General features: G+C 39.1%; 1 protein-coding gene across 2 annotated transcripts in view; it reads left to right on the top strand.

Annotated features, from left to right (window-relative positions):
- PRDM15 (PR/SET domain 15) overlaps positions 1–20,163 on the top strand; it is a 32,095-nt gene extending 11,932 nt beyond the window's left edge. Inside the window, exons 7-24 of one of the 2 annotated variants that reach the window (XM_085208966.1) lie at positions 61–288; positions 1,243–1,378; positions 2,483–2,664; positions 3,279–3,373; positions 4,324–4,411; positions 5,907–6,074; positions 7,413–7,507; positions 8,259–8,390; positions 9,319–9,453; positions 11,382–11,545; positions 11,924–12,003; positions 12,622–12,741; positions 13,426–13,557; positions 14,016–14,099; positions 14,237–14,409; positions 15,641–15,721; positions 16,094–16,306; positions 17,256–20,163. In XM_085208966.1, the coding sequence (XP_085065092.1) occupies positions 61–288; positions 1,243–1,378; positions 2,483–2,664; positions 3,279–3,373; positions 4,324–4,411; positions 5,907–6,074; positions 7,413–7,507; positions 8,259–8,390; positions 9,319–9,453; positions 11,382–11,545; positions 11,924–12,003; positions 12,622–12,741; positions 13,426–13,557; positions 14,016–14,099; positions 14,237–14,409; positions 15,641–15,721 (2,093 nt within the window). In that variant the 3' untranslated portion in view covers positions 16,094–16,306; positions 17,256–20,163. Of the gene's footprint in view, positions 1–60; positions 289–1,242; positions 1,379–2,482; positions 2,665–3,278; positions 3,374–4,323; positions 4,412–5,906; positions 6,075–7,412; positions 7,508–8,258; positions 8,391–9,318; positions 9,454–11,381; positions 11,546–11,923; positions 12,004–12,621; positions 12,742–13,425; positions 13,558–14,015; positions 14,100–14,233; positions 14,410–15,640; positions 15,722–16,093; positions 16,307–17,255 lie in introns of both variants that reach the window. The other variant, XM_085208956.1, reaches the window with a different exon arrangement.
- Positions 20,164–20,393: the final 230 nt, after the last annotated feature.

The following is a 20,393-nucleotide window of genomic DNA, read 5'->3' as shown; positions in this document are numbered from 1 at the left end:
CTATCCCTTAGTATATTTCATGGCAAACTCTTTATACTCTTGCTCTTTCCATCCATTCAGAGCACTTAATGAGTCACCTGGAGCAAGCTAAACGTGCCCCCCAAACCAGCCAAAGTGAGGCTGTTGCAGAGAAAGTAACAGAGGCTCCTCCTGTGGATCCACCAGTGGTTTGTGATGCTGCCAGTGCCAGTACAGACTCAAGGAGAAAGGCCAGGCGGGGAAGGAAGATCAAAACAGCAAAAGCAGAAACAGAAGCACCCCTTGTTGCTGAAGAGAAAGATCCTGCAGGTAAAACAAAACTGTAGAAAATGCTAAGTCATACCCCTCTTCATGTGTCTTTATTTCTCAGAAAGGCCTACAAAGTAGCACAGAGACAGGGTGAGGTTTTTAGGACCATCTCTAAAGGAGATAAGTGCAAACCTATCTTTCTGTCAGTTCCAGGTCTGCAATAAAGGTTGTGACATCTATAGTTAGATTACTTGCATTCTCAAAATGCAAACGGCCAGAGAAATGCAGGATGGTGATTATTAGAGACCTGCCTAGCTTCCTTGTGAGGTGCTGAGGATACTCCAGCTTTCACAGAATCACAAAATCACAAAATGGCCCGGGTTGGAAGGGACCACAAGGATCATGAATCTCCAACCCCCCTGCCACATGCAGAGCCACCAACCTCCCCATTTAATACTAGACCAGGCTGCCCAGGGCCCCATCCAACCTGGCCCTGAGCACCTCCAGGGATGGGGTATCCACAACCTTTCTGGGCAGCCTGTGCCAGCACCTCACCACTCTCATAGTAAAGAACTTCCCCCTGACATCTAACCTAAATCTTCTCTCCCTCAACATTAAACCATCTCCCCTGGTCCTGCTGTTATCTACCCTTTCCAAAGGAAGGAACAGGAGAAGAAGCATCTTCCCTCAAGAAGAGATACCTTCCTTTCTCTGACATAGGGTGTGTTCCTGGAAGGGGCTTTTTTCAGGACCTTGCTGTTCTTTAAGGGAAGATCACCTTCCCTTTTCACCTTGCATATAGTCAACTGGCCCCTTAGTAGTAGGTTGTGGAAAGGTAAGATATTGGACTTTGACCTGCGATTTAGTAGCCCTTTTTTGTATCTTGCAAGTCATGCTTACTCATTAGCAATCAGTTATTTGTTATGCACATATCATTACAAAAGAAAATTCCTACATTTAAGGTTTTCTTTCTAGCTATCACGTTAATACAGTATTTTTATGATATGTTTGCAGTGGAACGTGTAGCTGACACTGCAGCTGAAGTCCCACCAGAAGAAGTGGCTCTGCCATCAGCTGCAGAAGAGAGGATAATGGAATTGGTTTTAGAAAAGATGCCTAGCACCACAAATAGCATCAGTTCAGTCACAAAGTAAGTGAATGGAATGCAGAAACTGGAATGCAGAATTTCCTCTCAGGGTTAATCAAGATTAAGTAGCATGCAACAGTTCTTCTACTGGGTCCATAGGTACTCTTTTTCATTACTGTAAAAAATGTGATGCTGCTGCTAGAAGAGCCACAAAGATGGCTCATGTACTGTAGGGTGACGCATGGTTGGTGAGATATTGGTGCTAGAAGGCTGGAACACATGATAATTTCATTTTCTGTCATGTGACAGGTTTATTTCAATGTGATCCCAAAGTCTCTTGCAGTTTCACAATGAAATATTGTGCAGTTGAATATACTCCTGTTGAATGTTGGTTATAAAACAGGCAAATAGATTTTTGCTTTAAAAGACAGCTAACAGTTATTATTCAGTCTGGTTTGTATTTTAACTCATAAATCACTTCATATTGATTTGAGTGTGTTACCTCAGACTTAGAGCAGTAGAAAGTAAAAACGTAAGTATACCAGAACCTCAAGGAGACTTTTAAATATCAAGGATTTTTAAAATTCTTTTTTGTCTTTCTGACTTGGTAAAATTGGCTACTTGATTTTTATTTTTATTTTTTGCATAATAAAGTGCTTGTTAGATATTTCAAAATTAGCTAGTAATGCTATATACTAAAGTCCTTAGCAGATACAGAGCCATCAAAAATGCATTCCAACTGGTGGTGGTGCTGGAAAATAGAACAGTGTTGCTTCTTGGTGCCCTGCTGCCTTCTTTACCATACATGCTTTTTACATGAAAACTGCCAAGATTTCTAAGCTAAAAGCATGCTGATGGTATTTTTTCAGAGGAGCAGAACAGATCCTTTGTGCTCCTCTGAGTGGCCTGAAAAGACAATCTGTGGGGGTTGGTGGCTCCTGCTTTCTTTCTTTTTTGTCTTGGGTGAAGTTAATTTGAAGCAAGCTGCTTTCCAACATCTGCTGCTTCAAGCAGGTGGCCGAAAGGTCGTCTGGCAATGATGAGGCTCCAGCGCTCCCTCTCCTGTCAGAAGCTGAGCATAACACCTTCTAGCTTTCGCCATCTGATGGGACTTTCTTGCAACCTGTGGGTTACCTTTCAGTCCCTGCCTTTCTTTCTCTGATCCAGTAGGTTTGCTCATCACCAAAACAGCATGTCCCTCAAAAGAAGTTTAATTCTCTCCAGTAGACATGGTATACGGCGGAAGCTGATAAAACAACTTGGGGAGCACAAAAGAGTCTATCAGTGCAGTATCTGCAGTAAGATCTTCCAGAACAGCAGCAACCTCAGCAGGCACATCCGTTCTCATGGTAGGCTTGCTTTTGCCTTGCTTGTGCATTGTTTCTTTCTCTCATTGGTTCCACTTTTGAGTAAAAACATCTTAAGCTATTCTTAGATATTGGTATGTATTGTTTTAATAGAGCTCTTCCTTTTTTTTTTTTTTTTTTTCTTTTTTAAGTTATGCAGACCGTAGGAACCGAAATTATTTAAAATTTGAATCTAGGTACATATTTTAAGCAGGGGGAAGGAGGTGATGACTTTTCCAAAACTATTCGTCCCTTTGCAGATATATTCCCCCATCTTAACAGTCTCATGATCAACACTGCTGTGAAAATATCACCTAAGTGCTTTCCCTTCTGTGATCTGTAGTTGCAGGAGTCCTCGTGACCTGCTTCTAAAGATTTTGCAAAAAACAGCAATTCAAAAAAGGGTGGGGGGGAATCAAACAAAATTGTCACTAGGTAAACTTCACTAGAATGGAAGAGGTTAAGATCTACTACCTGGATCTCCTGAATTACTAAAGCTTCTAATCACTAGCCTGTTTGTTTTGCTTGTGGTTTGATTTCCCCTGTCTTGCCTAGAGTTGATTATTATCAGTTTCTGACTACTTTTTTTTTTTTTTAATCTTGATTGATGCCCTCAGGTGACAAACTATTTAAATGTGAGGAATGCGCAAAGCTGTTCAGCCGTAAAGAGAGCTTAAAGCAGCATGTTTCATACAAGCACAGCAGGAATGAAGTGAGTGGAAATGACCAGCGGGCTTTTTCTGAGGTTGTGTGAAAATGTGCAGTGAGCTTCCAGGTGCTCACTGGGGAATTTGGGTCAGTTATGCTTGAGCGGATATCTCTGTGAATTTCTTATAAGTGAGGTAAGACTGATAAGGAGAGGTAACATCTTCTGTTAGAACAGCTGATCAGTTTGGAAAGCGTGGGCTTACTTAAGGCCATAAAGTTCTTTTTTGTGTCTGAATTTCCTGTAGAAGGTTGTTTTCAGGCATCAGTTACAGTAAGACAAGCTGGAATTAGCTGCACCTACATGACCTAGAGGTGAGATTGGACTTCAGTTTATTGTATCAAACAGTATTGCTCTAGTTTTGTTTGCCTGTCCTCGTTTATTTATCTCTGCCTGTTGCAGAGATAGCGTATGAACACTCTGGGTAAAGGCTGCGTTAGTGAGAACTATGAGCCAACCTGTAAACTTACAGAGCTTGTAGCAGAGTGCTGTGCCTGCTGACGAGGGCTTTTTAGTTCTACTGCCACCATATAAGTATTAAACATCCCAGTGGTGGGGTCATATCAGCGAAAATTTCTGTTGTTGCCTGACATCAAGACCCCAGGCTCTCATATTCCTGGCATCTGTTTGGGAGCTAGAGGATGAGTCAGGTTATGTCTTGCTTTTCAAAATTTCTCTGTCTGACTTGGGGTAACCAGGAAGACTGTTGGATGCACACAGGTGCATGGTCTATTGGTCTACTGTTGTTTTTTTTGTTGATTTATTTTTTTAGTAGAGATCAAATGCAGGAACACAGCATGATAATAAAGCATTAGAATTTTGCACCAGTGTATATTTAAACGTCACGTTGAAGGCGGAAAAATTGGTCAAGATAAAAAGCAGAAAAAGTAATTGAGATTTCTCTGTCAATCATGAGTCAGCGTTTTCCCCTCTTAAATAATCTTTGTAATCCTCAGGTTGACAGTGAGTACAGGTACAAGTGCACAACATGTGAAAAGGCTTTTCGAATAGAGAGTGCCTTGGAATTCCATAACTGCAGGACAGGTGAGCATGGCTAACGCTTCAGCTTCCTCTCATCCTTATGGGTATGCCTACAAACCCACCTCAGCATGCTAACTATAAAGGGAAAATATGCATTTGGATTTTTTCATTATTGCAAGCAACCTGCCACTCTCCTTTCTTCCTTCCCTTATAAAACTACTTCTTGCAGTAATCAAAGTAGAATCAATAATTTGTAGAGTAATACATCCACTTATGTGTTGCCTAATAAAGGCAAAAGAATAACTTTTCCCTGCTCACCCATAAAATATCCTCACTGGTATTTCACTTGTATGTTCACAGATACCCTGTCACTGTCTCTGTTTAACTTTCTTTCCTGAAGCTAAGTTTCAACTAATTTCTCTGAGAAAGAGGAACTGGAAAAGAGGTCGCTATTACTGATCGTTTGCAATTTTCAGAGATTAGTTGTCTTCTGCTTTTTTGTGCTTTCTTTATACTTAAAATAATCTCTCCGTATGTTTCCTTCTTGCTATCGCTAGAGCCTGTCATTTCCTTCCAGAGCCTTCCCTTGTTATTATTCCTATTAGATGCTCTGAGTGATCTTATGCTTAGAAAATGACAGCCTGATTACTTTTACAGACACATGATAACTCCCTGTTCAGAATCACCTGGGTAGCTGCCGCCTCAAGCACCATTCAAAATAGATTTTCTGATTTCCTTTGAAAGGGTACAGATTGAATGAAAACTCAGCCTTATGAAGAATGGGAAGCAAAGCTGAATGACCTCAGTATTCAAAGAGACCAGCTCATTTTCTTTCTGAGTTGACTGCTACCATAATGAGCAGTTTTTGCTCTCCAATTTGACAAATCAAGCAGTTAGCATCTTTGTGATTGCTGTAGTGTTGGCAAATTCCACCTAAAGGACCATGCTTTCATTTTCTGACAGAAGTCTCAACTACTAAATACAAAACAAATTTCCCATAGGCTTGTTATCATGTAATGTTCCTCTTCTGAGATTTGGTACTTTCTTCTGAAGTATACTGTACTGGCTGACATTAGGAGCCAATGCTGGCAGTATTCTGATGTTTAGATACAGCTGTCAGTGTTATGATGTGTTGCCATATACACAACTATTTTACCATCATTGAAAAAACTTGAATCAACTGTAACTGAATCTACTTTGAACGTTATTTTAATGTATGCTAGACCATGATAGAAATAGACCAGGTAAGGAAATTATGATAGAATCAGTTTTGAACTTATGTTCTTATTATTTTTGAAGAAATACTTTCCAGGGATTGTTAACTTCATAGGTAGCAAAGATGCACTTGGTGTATTGTTTAGTGTTTATTATACTTTTAATGAGAGGACAGCTTTTAGAGTTAAAAAAAAATACATACTTCATTTCCTTCCTCAATCTAAATATAAAGATTGATTACTTGTATGTTATAACTCAGGTTTCACAAAAGAACTACGTATGTCACAAACACAGAAAACTTGCTTTCCTTTTTAAAAAGCTGCCTGGTTTCTCTTGCTTACAGATGACAAGACATTCCAGTGTGAGATGTGTTTCAGATTCTTTTCTACAAACAGTAATCTTTCCAAACACAAGAAAAAGCATGGAGATAAGAAGTTTGCATGTGAAATCTGCAATAAGATGTTCTACAGGAAAGATGTCATGCTGGACCATCAAAGGCGACACCTGGAAGGTAAGCTTCCCACCTATGAACCTAGTTATTATGGTAGGTGTCATTTTTAGTCAGTTTCTTGCTTTAAAGTTGCAGGTTTCAGCAATATGTGAAGTGTATGAAAAATAACAGTAACGAATCCTGGAGGGGAGTTATTTAGATCTGAGAAACCTTTACAGGAGCTGCACCCTTTTTTTTTTTTTTAACTTCACATGATTGGATGCAGTGCTGCTGACAGTCACATGAAAGCTGCTTGGCTCATTATGCAGTATCTGAGGCTGCCTAATTTTTTTTTTTTTTTTTTTAGTTTCTTTGATTTTTATTCTTTTCTATTTTAAATATGTGGTAACTTGAATATTTGAGAGCAGAGAATTATCTGAAAGTAACTGCTGTATAAATATAAATCTATTCTATAGGCTGCTACCTGACCAATATCGTATAAATGGAATGCTGTATGATGTAATCTAGGGAGTATAAGAAGATGAGATTATGAGATTTCAAAATTTCAAACATCTAAGGATGTTATGTTCCAGGCTGAATGTGGCTCTGGGCAGCCTGGTCTGGTGGTTGGCAATGCTACACATAGTAGGGGGGTTGAAACTAGATGATCTTTGTGGTCCCTTCCAACCCACGGCATTCTACGATGTGATTTTGTGTTATAGATACTCCTCAAAGGGTCTGGAAAAACTTGGATGATGACAGCTTATCAAATTATACATTAAAATACCACTAGTGGTATAGAAGATAAGAACAAAGGTGATATATATATAAAAATAATAATAAAGCAGTCAAATTATGTAATTTGTCACTTTGGGCATAGCCAGCCATCATTGGACTTTCATGATTCAGCCCTCTGTGTCCTGAACTAGAGGACAAGGTTTTGAGTAGCGATGGCAGGAAGTTGTCACAGAAAAGCAGCAGCCCTTTTCTTCATGGAAATTAGCAAAGAAAGAGGTCTGTAATCGTCCTTGAACATCAGAAGTGATGCTGGGTTACTCTCTCTCCCCTTAGAGACTGACGGAGTGATTTCTAGTCTAGATATCTGATCAAAATACCAAGGCCTACTAGATCTGCCTGTTTTCTGTTATTGACAATAAATTCCTGTTTTCAGACACATTACAATTGGTGTAATATCCAACAGGCCACAATACTTCCCTTTGGCAGAATTCTTCTGTATTCTTAAGATGGCATTTTAACTAAGAAATTATCCTTTTGCTAGCAATTGAATTCTGCATTGAGCCTCTTCCCAGTATTTCACTCTTCTTTACAGTACTCACCTGAGAGGGCATGCAGATTGGAGTGGAAAGCCATGGTTTATTTTTTTTGTTTTGTTTTTTTGATGGGGACTGTTCTGTAAAGGGGTGAGGCGTGTGAAAAGAGAAGACTTTGAACACAGCACGGAAAACATGGTTCGCTACAAGAAGGAGCCTTCAGGATGTCCTGTGTGTGGGAAGGTAGGCTGCTTTGCCAGCATGTGCCCTGTGAAGCTATGTGTTGTAGCTCCAGGAACATGCTGAAGGTACAGTGCCTCAGCTCTGAGTCTCTAAATGAATTATCTTGGCATAGAACATGTTACCAGCCACGCATTAAACCACAGTAGCTATCTACTTAAATAGACACACTGTCTGCCAAAAGGTTGAGGTAAATGACATTTAGCGCAGTATGTGCCACATCAGGCTGCCTCACAACTTATACAGATGCATAGTCAGTCAGCAGCAAGTCCTGAGGCCCAGCCAAGATGTTCCTCTTCCGGCTGCATAAGCTCTATTATGTGTCCAAATCCACTACGGCCAATGATTGTGGAAGCTGTTAGGACAAAAATAAGAACAAAACTGAAGTTATGTAAATGAAGTATGTTAATTTCAGCAAAGATAGATTTTGTGCAGGTATCTTTTTATAGATAGATGAAACATTCTTGGTTCAAAAGGCACTGTCTAAATAAATTTACTCTATGTAAGTCTGCTGCATCTATTTGTAAGCCCACCTCTGATAAGCAGGCAATTTCAGTAAGGTCTTTGGGGCTGCATATATGTTTTGCTTTGTCACCAGTTTCTGAGGTCATCTGTTGGCTAGATAACAGACGTTCCTGTGTGTTTCTGGTCTGAATAAATAAAAAAGACAGGAGGTACATTCTTAGCTATTTATTGGGTAAAGAACTGTAGCCCCGCTGGATGTGTTACAAAAACCCATCCTTTTTTCTTTTAGGTGTTTTCATGTAGGAGCAATATGAACAAACACCTTCTAACACATGGAGACAAGAAATACACCTGTGAAATCTGTGGACGTAAATTTTTTAGAGTGGATGTGTTGAGAGATCACATTCATGTCCATTTTAAGGTATTGAGTTAATTGTTTGGTAGAAAAGTCATGTTTATTTAGCAAACATTAACAAACATATCAATAAATATATTGAGACTGTTACAGCCATGTGTTTGTACTGGCAACGTAAGTGGTTGTGTATCCTGCGCGGTGATGTTTCTGCTGCAGTCTAGCAAGCACTGTGTTCTTTACCTATGGCTCTGTGTTTCTACATGTGTTATTTCAGGTGTCACTGCAGAATGCTCTTCTAAACTTGTGACTTTGCATGAATCATTGAGGTTGATTGGTTTAAAGCAGAAAGAATAACTACCTAACAAGATAGCTGCTAACAGATGTATTGTTCCAGCTGTAGTTTGGCTGAGATGAGGAATGAGGATTTACTGTCATCCTCTCTCTGCACTGAAAAAAACTTCACCAGCAACAAAAATTACTGCTCCTGCTCTTTTCCATGCCAGTGATTGTGATTCTCTTGTATATACCAGCATAACTGGCTGTGTGCTCAGTTCCTAACCTGGTTTTGTCAAAATGATTCAAATCATACAGAGGGGGGGAAAAAAAAAAAGAGACCAGCAATGTCTAAACAGATGCTGATTATTTTGGCATCACTTGGTTAACCCGAAATCTAAAGGAGTTGTATCACTCAGTGACATTTGTAAAGACTCTTATATGGATGTAATACTGAACCTGTTGACTCTGTTTACATTAAAATTCATTCTACATACAAAATCTGGTATTATCTGTTCAGGTAAATGGTTGGTTCTTGTTTAATCATGGACAGAGTGAATTTGTTTATCTTAATTGAATGAAATGGGAAGATAATCTAGATGATGTTGATAAATAGTGCTACAGCAGCCAATAATGCGTGATGAAAATGCTGTTGAGGTATTACATTTTGAAATAGATGTTTAATCTATTAAAACACAATATTCTTTTCTACTTTGCACAGGATATAGCACTAATGGACGATCACCAGAGGGAAGAGTTCATTGGTAAAATTGGAATCTCATCAGAGGAAAATGATGACAATTCTGATGAAAGTGCAGATTCTGAGCCTCACAAGTATAGCTGCAAAAGGTGCCAGGTACCTTTAAATACTTTCAAATTAATTTGATGGGAGGGAAGGAGCGGAGATGTCTATCAATTATTTATAACTTTAAGTAATGTTGAAAATTAGGAAAGAGAAGGCCAGTTCACAGGTCTGCTCTCCTCTGCAGTGCTCTAATCTGCAAATGATGTCATTCCATAAGACACCAGGTGGTATTCTCCAAGGTGAATGCCAGACACTTAAAAAGATAAATGCATGTTTCCCTGTATGAGGCAGCAAGCAAGCAAAACTGGAGAAAGAAACAGTAAAGGAACATTCAATTCTTAGACTATGTTTTAATTATGTGCAAATTAAAAAAATATATATGTTAAAGTGGTATTTCTGAATGATACCATCCACAATTTGATTCATTTCAAAAAGATCAAATGCTGTCTAGTGGGTATCCACTTTGGGGGATTACCACTCCTGTTAGTGTCCAACATGAATGCTTGTTCTTGGCCTACTGTTACTACCAGGATGGTACTACTGGAATATACTTTGCTTACTTGTCAGCAAGCAGAGGAAGACTCAGCCTTTAATTGCATGGCTTTTGCTATTTTGTAACGAAGTAATGAGGAAGAATGGGATCTTTGAGTTCTATATATTTATGGGGAGCACACTGTGCAGGAGTGAGAGGGTTGCAAAAAATGATCTGTGAGAACAGCAGAACTGGACAAACTGGCAGTGGAGCAGGGGAATCTTGGGAGTTAAATCACTGGCTTGTCCTCTGGAAATCAGAATTTATATCACAGATACACATAATGTGGTGAAAGCACTTAGCCTACCTTCTCATGTAGAAGACTTGGAGATATTAGTACTTCAGTTTTCTGTTCTTATCTGCAAACTGATTTTAAGCTTATGTCAGTAAGCATAAGATGTAGTCTCACCAGTTAATCATATACTTGCTAATTTTAACGTCTGGCACTTAATGGGTACATAAACTGTATAAAACATATGCTTCTAAATGAGGGAAATTTTGCTGTTTCAAATTAGAAGGATGTTTCTGGAAGCTCGTCTCTTTTAGTGCTTTTGCAGGTGTTTGTGAAGTTTGTGAACTGTAAGGCGATGGAAGATGACTGTAATCCATTGTGAGATAGGGAAGCTCTTTTTGGCTGAAAACTGATGCACTCCTAAAGGAGAACTACATACAAATGAGTATTAGTGAAGTACCTGTTCCAAGATTTTGTGTCTCTCTCACTCAGTTTCCTTTTCCCAAAGGACATCTTCACCAGGCTGTACGGTGCTGCCAGCCATGCCCTGAATAGGACCAAAATTAGAGCAAATGAACATGTTGTTGTGGCACTTTGCCCTGATACATAGGAGCATATAAGAATATGGAACGTTACTTAGCCCTGGTGGAGCTCCTGTCTGTTGTAGCTCTAGTGCTTCCAAGAGCTGAGCTGGAATCTCTGCCCTGCAAATGCCAAGAAATACAAACTCCCTGAAGCTAGTGCTGATGCTTTCTCTGCAGAATGGAATACTATGCTTTAGAGCTCAAAAAACATTTATCTCTGTCTGTGGCATCCTTGCTTAAATAGCTAGTGAAGATTATGTGTGGCTCTCCAGTCTGTTCCTTGGTGCACAAATAATTGGAGGTCTTTACTAGTGCAGTGCAAGAAGTACTTCTCTGTCCAAAAATAAGTGAACTGTTCTCATTATACTCTTCTGCCCTCTGTCAGCAGGGACCCAGAGATACCATACTGATCTGGTTTTCTGAGTGAGTTAATTGATGTCCTGAAGCAGAGTGCTTGTAACAGCCAAACAAGTTCAGTCCCAAATCTAGCTTTCAAAGATATTTCATCTAGCGATAAGCAGAATATTTCTGACTGCTGCTTCTGACTGTAGATCCCAGTAATGTGTTACTAAACCACAGCTGTTCGCAAGGAACTTCTTCCCCTTTCATTCACTATTGGTTCATTTCACAGTTAACTTTCGGCCGAGGAAAGGAGTACTTGAAGCATATAATGGACGTGCACAAGGAGAAAGGCTATGGCTGTAGCATTTGTAATCGACGTTTTGCCTTGAAGGCTACTTACCATGCACACATGGTCATTCACCGGGAGAACCTACCTGATCCTAATGTGCAGAAGTAAGACGACTTGTTGGACTGCTAAGAGGAGCTGTCTTTTTGTAGTCACGGTGGCTCTGTCATCTGATGCTTTAGGAGAACTGGGCTCTAATAAAATATATAACATTAGTAATTCATTTAGTGTTGTTAACTCAACAGCCTCCCAGTTCAGGCTTTGTAAAGTATAAATCTGTGCTTTTTAATAAGAATTAAAAAAACAACAATACGATTATGATTTGAGGACATAGCAATACCAAACTGCTCCAAGCTTACATTTACAATTCAAGGAACTTGTCTAGTAATTAGTACTACCAAATAAATTAAAGTTACTGACAGAAATGTCTGAAAATCATCTCTGTCTCAAGAAAAGCATGACAGTTTTGGTCTTTTTGGTTTCAGATACATCCATCCATGTGAAATCTGTGGAAGGATTTTTAACAGTATAGGAAATCTGGAAAGACATAAGCTTATACATACAGGTAAAAATGCTGTGTTTCTTTATAATTATCAATATCAAAAAAAATTTCTGTTGCCAGTGCCTGCCTTTTTTTTCTCTTTTTCCCATGAAAAAAGCTTCTGGGTTTTTATTCTAAGTTACAATAAGATAAATTATCTATTTATGCTTTAAGGTAGACCAATTTTCTAAAGCAGAAAGTGTTAATGAAGATATCCGGTCAAAGCCCACAGTGCAGAAGATCCTTAGTTAACCCCATGCAGGATTCATCTGCTAAAAAACCTAATTCTGTATTCCGTTCTTCCTCAAATTCTTATCCATGTCACCTTCTCACCATTACACGTGCTGAAAACTGCTATTGCAAAATCATTTTTAACAATTCATTATTATTTCATGCTATACAGGATTGCCCTACTTCAGGCTTTGTCTTTTTTCAGATCATGCACAAAAAAAAAAAGCAGCTTTTCTTTCTCTAACATCTCCAAATGCAGTTTGGACTACAGTGTGCATGAAAGATGTGGCTGACAACACAGATGGACTGTCGCCCTCTAATTCACCAACCTAGTCAGTTTTGAGGGGATGCACATTTTTCATGAACATTTTTTTTTGTTTGTTTATGTTGTCTTTTACATTTATTTTTAAGGTGTAAAAAGTCATGCTTGTGAGCAATGTGGCAAATCATTTGCTAGGAAAGACATGTTAAAAGAACACATGCGGGTCCATGATAATATCCGAGAATACTTGTGTGCAGAATGTGGCAAAGGTATGTCTAAAGCCTTGTTTTCCATTAATTGTGGTACTGAATAGCAGATGAATATCTGAATTCAAATTCTACTCTTAGAATATTGGGAAGGTCTTCCGAATATAAATTTCTTTACTTGCGAGTGTTAGAAACTATTAATCAGGAGCTTGACAGATATGTAAAACACTTCTAAGTTTATGAACTGCTTCCATGACCTGTAAGATGCATCTAATTTTAATAAAATTTCCCTCTGTTCTGTTAGATTGAGAAGTGCTTCCCTGACTGAATTCTGCTGCGTTTGCAGCACCAAAGTGAACAAAAATCTTGGTTGTTGGGTTTTTTTCATTCTGAGTTGTTTTCACACGTAAACTTAGAGTGATTTCTCTCTCTAAGAGCCTCAAATGTCAAAAGTTGTTTCTACTTTTTGAGTTATTTGTTACAATCTGAGCAATTACTGAACTGGCATTTTAGTAAAGGCATTAAATGTGATATCTCTGATAATGTTTTTTCTTCTGTTTTCCTTGCTGTTTTGCTTCTTCCTCGGTGATTCTTCGGATGTTTTCCAGAGCTTTTGCCTGGATCTAGAAGGATAGCGATAAATTGCTGTTGGCTAACAATGAATTTAGTTTGAGTTCTTCTCTGAAGGTGGGAGAAATGGAGAAAATCATGATACCACGCTTTTAGCTGTGTCTGCTTGTCTCATAGGAATGAAGACAAAACATGCCCTTCGTCACCACATGAAACTTCATAAAGGGATAAAAGAATATGAATGCAAGGAATGTCACCGAAAATTTGCACAGAAAGTCAACATGCTGAAGCATTACAAAAGACACACGGGTGAGGTCTCTAAAGATGTGCAAAATCAACTCAATGCTTCTTGGGAGAACTCGTATCTAGAAGAGTGAGAGTGTGAGAATAGAAATACACATATTATGCTTTTTTGAAAAGTGGGATTTTGACCTCTTGTCAGCCAGAACCACTGTTCTATTATACAACTAAGATACATCGTTTGGTTGGTTTCATATTTTCCTTTTTTAATGGAGGTTGGTTTGGTCTTGGGGAAGCCTAGGTTGTTGCTTCCATTTTAAATTAGTCTTTAGTTTCTTATTTCCCAAAACAAAATGTTATTTTCTGACTGATAAGAGTGGCACGGTTTGGATAAAAAATAGCTGGTGATGCTGGGCTTTCCCTACTTGTTTGGCTGTGTAATGGGGTTTTTGGTAGTATGAGATTTAGAATTATCCAAGATGCCTTAAACTATTACTGCTCTTATGCTAAATGTACTCTTCATACAGGAATCAAAGATTTCATGTGTGAGCTCTGTGGGAAGACTTTTAGTGAGAGAAATACAATGGAAACTCATAAGTTGATTCATACAGGTAAATTCTCCAAGAAATAATAGCCAAGTATTATAGCTTAATTTTTTCCCTAGTTCCTCTTCCTCAGCTACTGACGATATGATACTCACCTTTTGGGGCTGTTGCTAACAGATTTTCCTTCCATCTGCCACCAGTAGGAAAACAGTGGACGTGTTCAGTCTGTGATAAGAAGTATGTCACTGATTACATGCTCCAGAAACACATACAGCTCACTCACGATAAGGTGGAAGCCCAGAGCTGTCAGCTGTGTGGGACAAAGGTTTCTACCAGAGCATCCATGAGTCGACACATGAGGCGTAAACATCCAGAGGTAAGTTAGTTTGGCAAGTAGCTCATGGGGTGCTTTGGTATTTTGACTTTTGTTTTGTTTTGGAAACTTAATGGCCTTCAGTGATATAGAAGGAGTTCCACCCCAACTCTTTTTTATCCCTGTTCTTTTGAGGCAAATTTTGGTTAAGGGTAAATTAACCTTAGCTTGGGCACTATCTCTTAAGCTTGCACTTAACTGAATGAGCTCTTATGTTATATTTCAGCAGTAAACACATCTGATTGTCGCTCCCTAAAAATGATTTTCTTCTGATTGTTTAAATCTTTTTTTTGCCTTTGCTTAAATGTATGATTTTTCCATATTTTGTATTCATCTGTTAGAGAGCATAATTCACTTTTTTTTTCTTCATTATGTTCTCTGTATTCAGAAGTGATCTGAAAGAAATGGTGAATAGAGGTGACAGCAGCATCTGATGATGATACGAAATAATAAATAAATAAAGATAAATGCTAAGTGTGGAGCATTTGGATTAGAGGGTTGTTTTGTCTGACTCCAGTGGAGCTTTTTCTGTGTTCTAAATTTCTGAATAGATAATGTATGTGCTTTTTTTTCTCAGCAGTTTCTTCTTTAGGTTGTATAAGGCTTGTTCTTTCCATTTGAGCCTTTATTTTACAACCAAATTATCGTCAGTGTTGCTTTGCCTTAAATTATGCCTACTTTTCATCACAGTGACAGGGAAAGATGCCAGCAAAAAGCTTTTGTTTATTGATTTTTGGACTGAAAATGCACCTAGCTATCTGCCATTTAGAGGCAATTTGTTCCTGTTTTTTGATAAGCTGAGCTGCATAGATTCTGCTGGGGACAATAGAGTAGGACACAGATAATGTGTTTATTATTAATAGCAATAAAATAAGTTTTATAAAGTAATTTTTAGCCAATTACATTTTACAAAATATTATATTTCTTTTCTACAGAATTCTTCACTTCTCAGTGGGTTGTGGGTTATCTGGAATACGAGAAAAGACACATTCTTCTAGTGTTGTCTTTAAACTGTGCTTTTCAGTGAAAAGGAAAAGATTTTTGTGCCGTAAGATAAAGGCTATTTAAAACAAAACAAGCTGTGGTTATATTAAATTAAACCATTACATTAAATGGTTTGTATGAAATGTTGGATGCAAGGTTTTTGCTCTGTGATTAGTTAAGGTAATACTGTATTGCATGGCTGCAGTTTGTTCTGGTGCAGTTCACCAGGCTGATACCTCCTTGTCCACAGATTCTTTCAGTGAAGATTGATGATTTAGAGCAGCTGCCAGAGAATACAACCATTGATGCTTCTTCAATTGGGATTGTTTAGGTAAATTTACTGTTGCCAAATTCCGGTTTTCAGACTTACTGGGGATGTTGCTTTTTTGGTATGTATCATAGCCAAGTGTGGGCTGATAGGCAAGGAATATGGTTTTTTTAGAGAATCAGTCCATGGTTAAGGTGTGGTATGCTGTCTTCTAAGCAGTACAAGCAGATTCAAGATCAGTCTGTTTTGTTATATAACACATGCTTATAATATGGAGGTAATTTTAGAGTGAGTTCTCATTCTCTGAAATCAAATTTTTGGGTGAAGTTTGTTTCTTTACTTGAACAGTGTGACAACTCCAGGTAATAGTGTTCTTACTTGGAACTTCATCCAGTTATTTTGCTTAGTGTTTCTTTTGGAAATTTGTTGCTTCAGCCGGAATTAGCCTTGGAACAGGGAGAATTACTAGAAGGAAAACAGCATACGACAGCTCCTAAGCGTGGCCAGAAACGAAAGCAGAAGTCAGGTGAGGAGGAGGAAACTCAAGTGCCTGAGGACGCTGCCTTCAGTGAATACACAGAGAAGGAAGCTGAATTTACAGGAAATGTTGGAGATGAGACTAATTCAGCTGTACAGAGCATTCAGCAGGTAAGCTCCAGTAGAAGGGTGGACAGCTGGCATTGCCTAGGGGGATAATACTTCTGGTTTCCTTGTGGCAAACACAAAAGAATCATCAAACATTTAGGGCTAGTTTGATAAACTTCAGTAAGATAAAGATAAATAGGGGGAAAAAAAAGGTGTTTGTCCATGCAATTCCTCACGTTTTCTCCTTCTGTTTTCTTGATGTTACCATCTCTTTGTGTGGCAAATACCATTAACTGGCTGAAGCTGTGACTACAAGTGTGCAAGTGTGACAGTTAATTTAACTGATGGTTTTGAATGTTACATATGCTCCCCTCTCATTATCTTCTTTCTTCTACACTTGGAAGTTATGTTCAAGCTCTCTATATTCCCCTCTCACAGAATCACAGAATCACCAAGGTTGGAAAAGACCTACAAGATCATCCAGTCCAACCATCCACCTATCACGAATAGTACTCACTAAACAATGTCCCTCAACACAAAATCCAAACGTTCCTTGAACACGTCCAGTGTTGGTGACTCCACCACCTCCCTGGGCAGCCCATTCCAGAGCTCAACCACTCTTTCAGAGAAGTAGTATTTCCTAACGTCCAGCCTAAATCCCCCCTGGTGTAGCTTGAAGCCATTCCCTCTAGTCCTATCACCAGTTACATGAGAGAAGAGGCTGGCCCCCAGCTCACTACAACCTCCCTTCAGGTAGTTATAGAGAGCAATAAGGTCTCCTCTGAGCCTCCTCTTCTCCAGACTGAACAATCCCAGCTCCTTCAGTTGCTCCTCATAAAGCGTGTGCTCCAGACCGTGCACCAGCTTTGTTTGCCCTCTATTTGTATGAATTCTTTTACTGCCAGTGGCAACATGTGAGCCCATCAGCACTCAGCTGGTCTTGCTCAGTGCTAGATACTTGACAGTCAGCTGTGCAATATAAGGTTGAGGTTACCTTTCTGTTTTTCCTCAGGTGGTGGTGACCCTTGGCGACCCAAATGTCACAGCGCCGTCCAGTTCTGTTGGACTGACAAATATCACTGTTACCCCCATTACAACGGCAGCTGGAACGCAATTCACAAACCTCCAACCAGTGGCTGTGGGCCACCTGACTGCACCGGAGCGCCAGTTGCAGCTGGACAACTCCATTCTCACTGTGACATTTGACACAGTCAGCGGTTCCGCCATGCTGCACAACCGCCAGAATGACATTCAGATCCAGCCGCAGCCAGAGGCAGCCAATCCTCACTCTGTGCCCCATTTTATAAACCTAACCACCTTGGTGAACGCCATTGCTCCTCTAGGAAACCAGATAGCAGAACAGCATCCTCTGACGTGGAGGTCGGTGCCCCAAACTGATGTCTTGCAGCCCCCGGCACAGCCAGCGCAGCAGCAGTCAGGACAGCAACAGGTTCAAGCAGAGCAGCAGCAACAGATGTATAGCTACTAATTTATACTTTGAAAATTTGAAGTGGACAGTAGAGACAAAAACACACGGATGTTTGGAAAATTTCTGATAGGATTATTTGCTGGATACCAAACAGAGATGGGAAAGTGTTTATACAGTGAAATGCAAGCTAAAATTAGCATCGCACCCTGCAACACCTGTGAGAATCTTGAGGTTCTCACATCGTCTCTAAACCTTGCAATGTTTTTTTTAAAAAAAAAAAAAAAATCACAAATTTAGTACCCCTGCTAAATTGTACTGTGTATTTTGCACTGTGAATTTGGGGCAGTAAGATTGAGATTTGACAGGAAGTGTCAAATCTTAACCAAAGCAGGGAAATAATATGGCACTGGAAATTCAGAAAACCTTTTAGCCATAACGTGACACTTCCTTCTAGTGTGTAAACTTTATGTGAAGACCTCATTGACATCGAGCTGGAATACACTTGTGGTCGGCTGGTAGAGACTGAAATGTACACAGAAATGGGCAAAACAATAATTGTTTTCTTTCTCCTTTTGGTCCTTCTAACAACATTGCTGTAATAGGTGGAGGCTGGGACGTGGGGGTGGGGCTGAGTGTGGCGTGGACGAAAATTTTCACAAGTATTTCCATTTTAGTGATGGGAAAAGCTCTGTACCCATAACACTGTTAGTGCTACTTGAACCACATAGCTGGTCTAAAGCAACTTCCATGGTCTTCTAGTCAAGTCAGAATCAAACTAGTTATGAACTGAAACAAGAATGTGATACAGTTTTATGTAATTTTAAAAAACTGCTCTTTCAAACTTGCTTTTAGCTAATAGATCCGAAAAGTAATTGGTCCTCTTTGATCAAGTTCAGGATGTGAATTTTTTTTCAATTAGTCTTCTTTCATCGTGTAATAAACATTTGAGAAAGTATTCTTTTTTTATATATATACACATATATATATATATATATATGCCTTTGTACTTTACTGTGCATTTCTGGTGAATATTTGTGTGAAGGACACTGTTATCAATATAAGTCATTAATTTTTTCATCCCTCTATTGCCCTGTCTCACAGAAATAATGCATGCATTCTAGTCCGTTCTATTTCCAACTTTCAGAGCCACACACAGTTGTGTGAAATGCAAGACAAAAGAAAGTCTGAAGCATGCTTGGCCACGTGGAGGCAGCATGCCCTAGTGTAGAAGGGGCAAGGTTTGCCTGAATATTGGAGCTGTAAACCAGGGGGATGGGCAGTCAGTGGGTGACAAACCCGCCCACAGCAGAGCGTTTGGAACTGGATGGGCTTTAAAGGTCTCTTCCGACCCAAGCCATTCTGTGGTTGTGATTCTATGAAATACATCAATGCTGATACAACACTTTGATTCCATTTTGCACATATAGATGTGCAGTCCGGACAGTTGCACGTCAAAAAGATGGTATCTCTCCCACAGATAAGAACTGCTATGAAAAAGAAATTAACTAAAAATGAACAACAATAACAAAAAATAAATAAAAATAAACGGGTACTGTCTGGAATCCTGACGGCCAAAATTGTCCTACCAGCTGCAGCTGAAGAACAAGTCCTTTCAGGGCTGCAAATTGAGCCAGCCTCAGAACCTTACTTAAGATTTTTGCCGGGTATAAAGCATCTGCTGTGTTTAACAGTGAAGATAGATTGATGGTTGTAAAAATCCTGTCTGTGCCTATCATATTTATGAAAATGTTGTATGTATTAGCAAAAATATGAGTAGGAATGAGTTTGTCTTTGAAAGTCTGTATTAACATGGACTACCTGACCCTTAAATGATGCCTTAGAATCTCTGCAACAAATCCTTCCAAAGTATAAATGACTGGAAATTAAAGTTAACCTTCCATGGCTTTCCTTGTGCCATATCAACATCTAGAGGCAACGCTATGCGAGGCTCTGTGTAAAGCCTAATTGCAACAGAATACGTTGCAATTAGGAAAGGATGTAACAAAGGAGTTTCTGGTGACAGATTTTGTGTCAGAGGAGCAGAGCTACTTTGCTGCAAATATCAACAAGTCTATAAATGTCTCTATGAGAGAGATCGACATTTGATGGGACAAGAATGCATATCAGAAAGAGAAAACATCTTTTACCAACGCAGAAACAAAAGAATTTTCTATTCCTTAGCCCCTTATATGTCTTCCCCAGATCCTTTTCAAACAACATTCTATGATGGTGTATTTTTTTTCTTCTGTCCTCACAAGAGCTAGAATTCAATGCCTCTATCGTCTGGATTATTCCACCCCTGGCTCAGGCCAGGTAACCTCCTCAGCTGTCTTCCTCACAAGCGCAAAACCTATTGGTCATGAGAAAACTATCTTTTATTTATAAAATGTGTTGCTTACGTACTTGAAACTTTTTTTCTTTTGCTGAGTTTGGTGCCTAATTGGGAAAAGCACATTATAATTTGGCAGGTTGAATGAAAAAAAAAAAGAAATGTAGAGGTCCTGGATCAAGTTATTGTGGTAAATAAAAGATGGCTATGATCTAAATATATATATATTTATATATATACACAAACACGGAGCTACAGTACTCCATATAGTGTTTCTGGAAAATTGGTTTTTTGTCCATGGGTGATTATGCTTTTAAGTGGAATTTTTTTTTGCCTCAGGTGCAGAGTGAGTACAACTGTTCTGTGTGAATACCACTGATGGTAGTATTCAG

This window comes from Meleagris gallopavo, chromosome 1 (assembly GCF_905368555.1).
Source record: "Meleagris gallopavo chromosome 1, MGAL_WU_HG_1.1, whole genome shotgun sequence".
Taxonomy (NCBI): domain Eukaryota; kingdom Metazoa; phylum Chordata; class Aves; order Galliformes; family Phasianidae; genus Meleagris; species Meleagris gallopavo.
The sequence above is the reverse complement of the archived record's forward strand: the minus strand, read 5'-3'. Positions and strand labels throughout refer to the sequence as shown.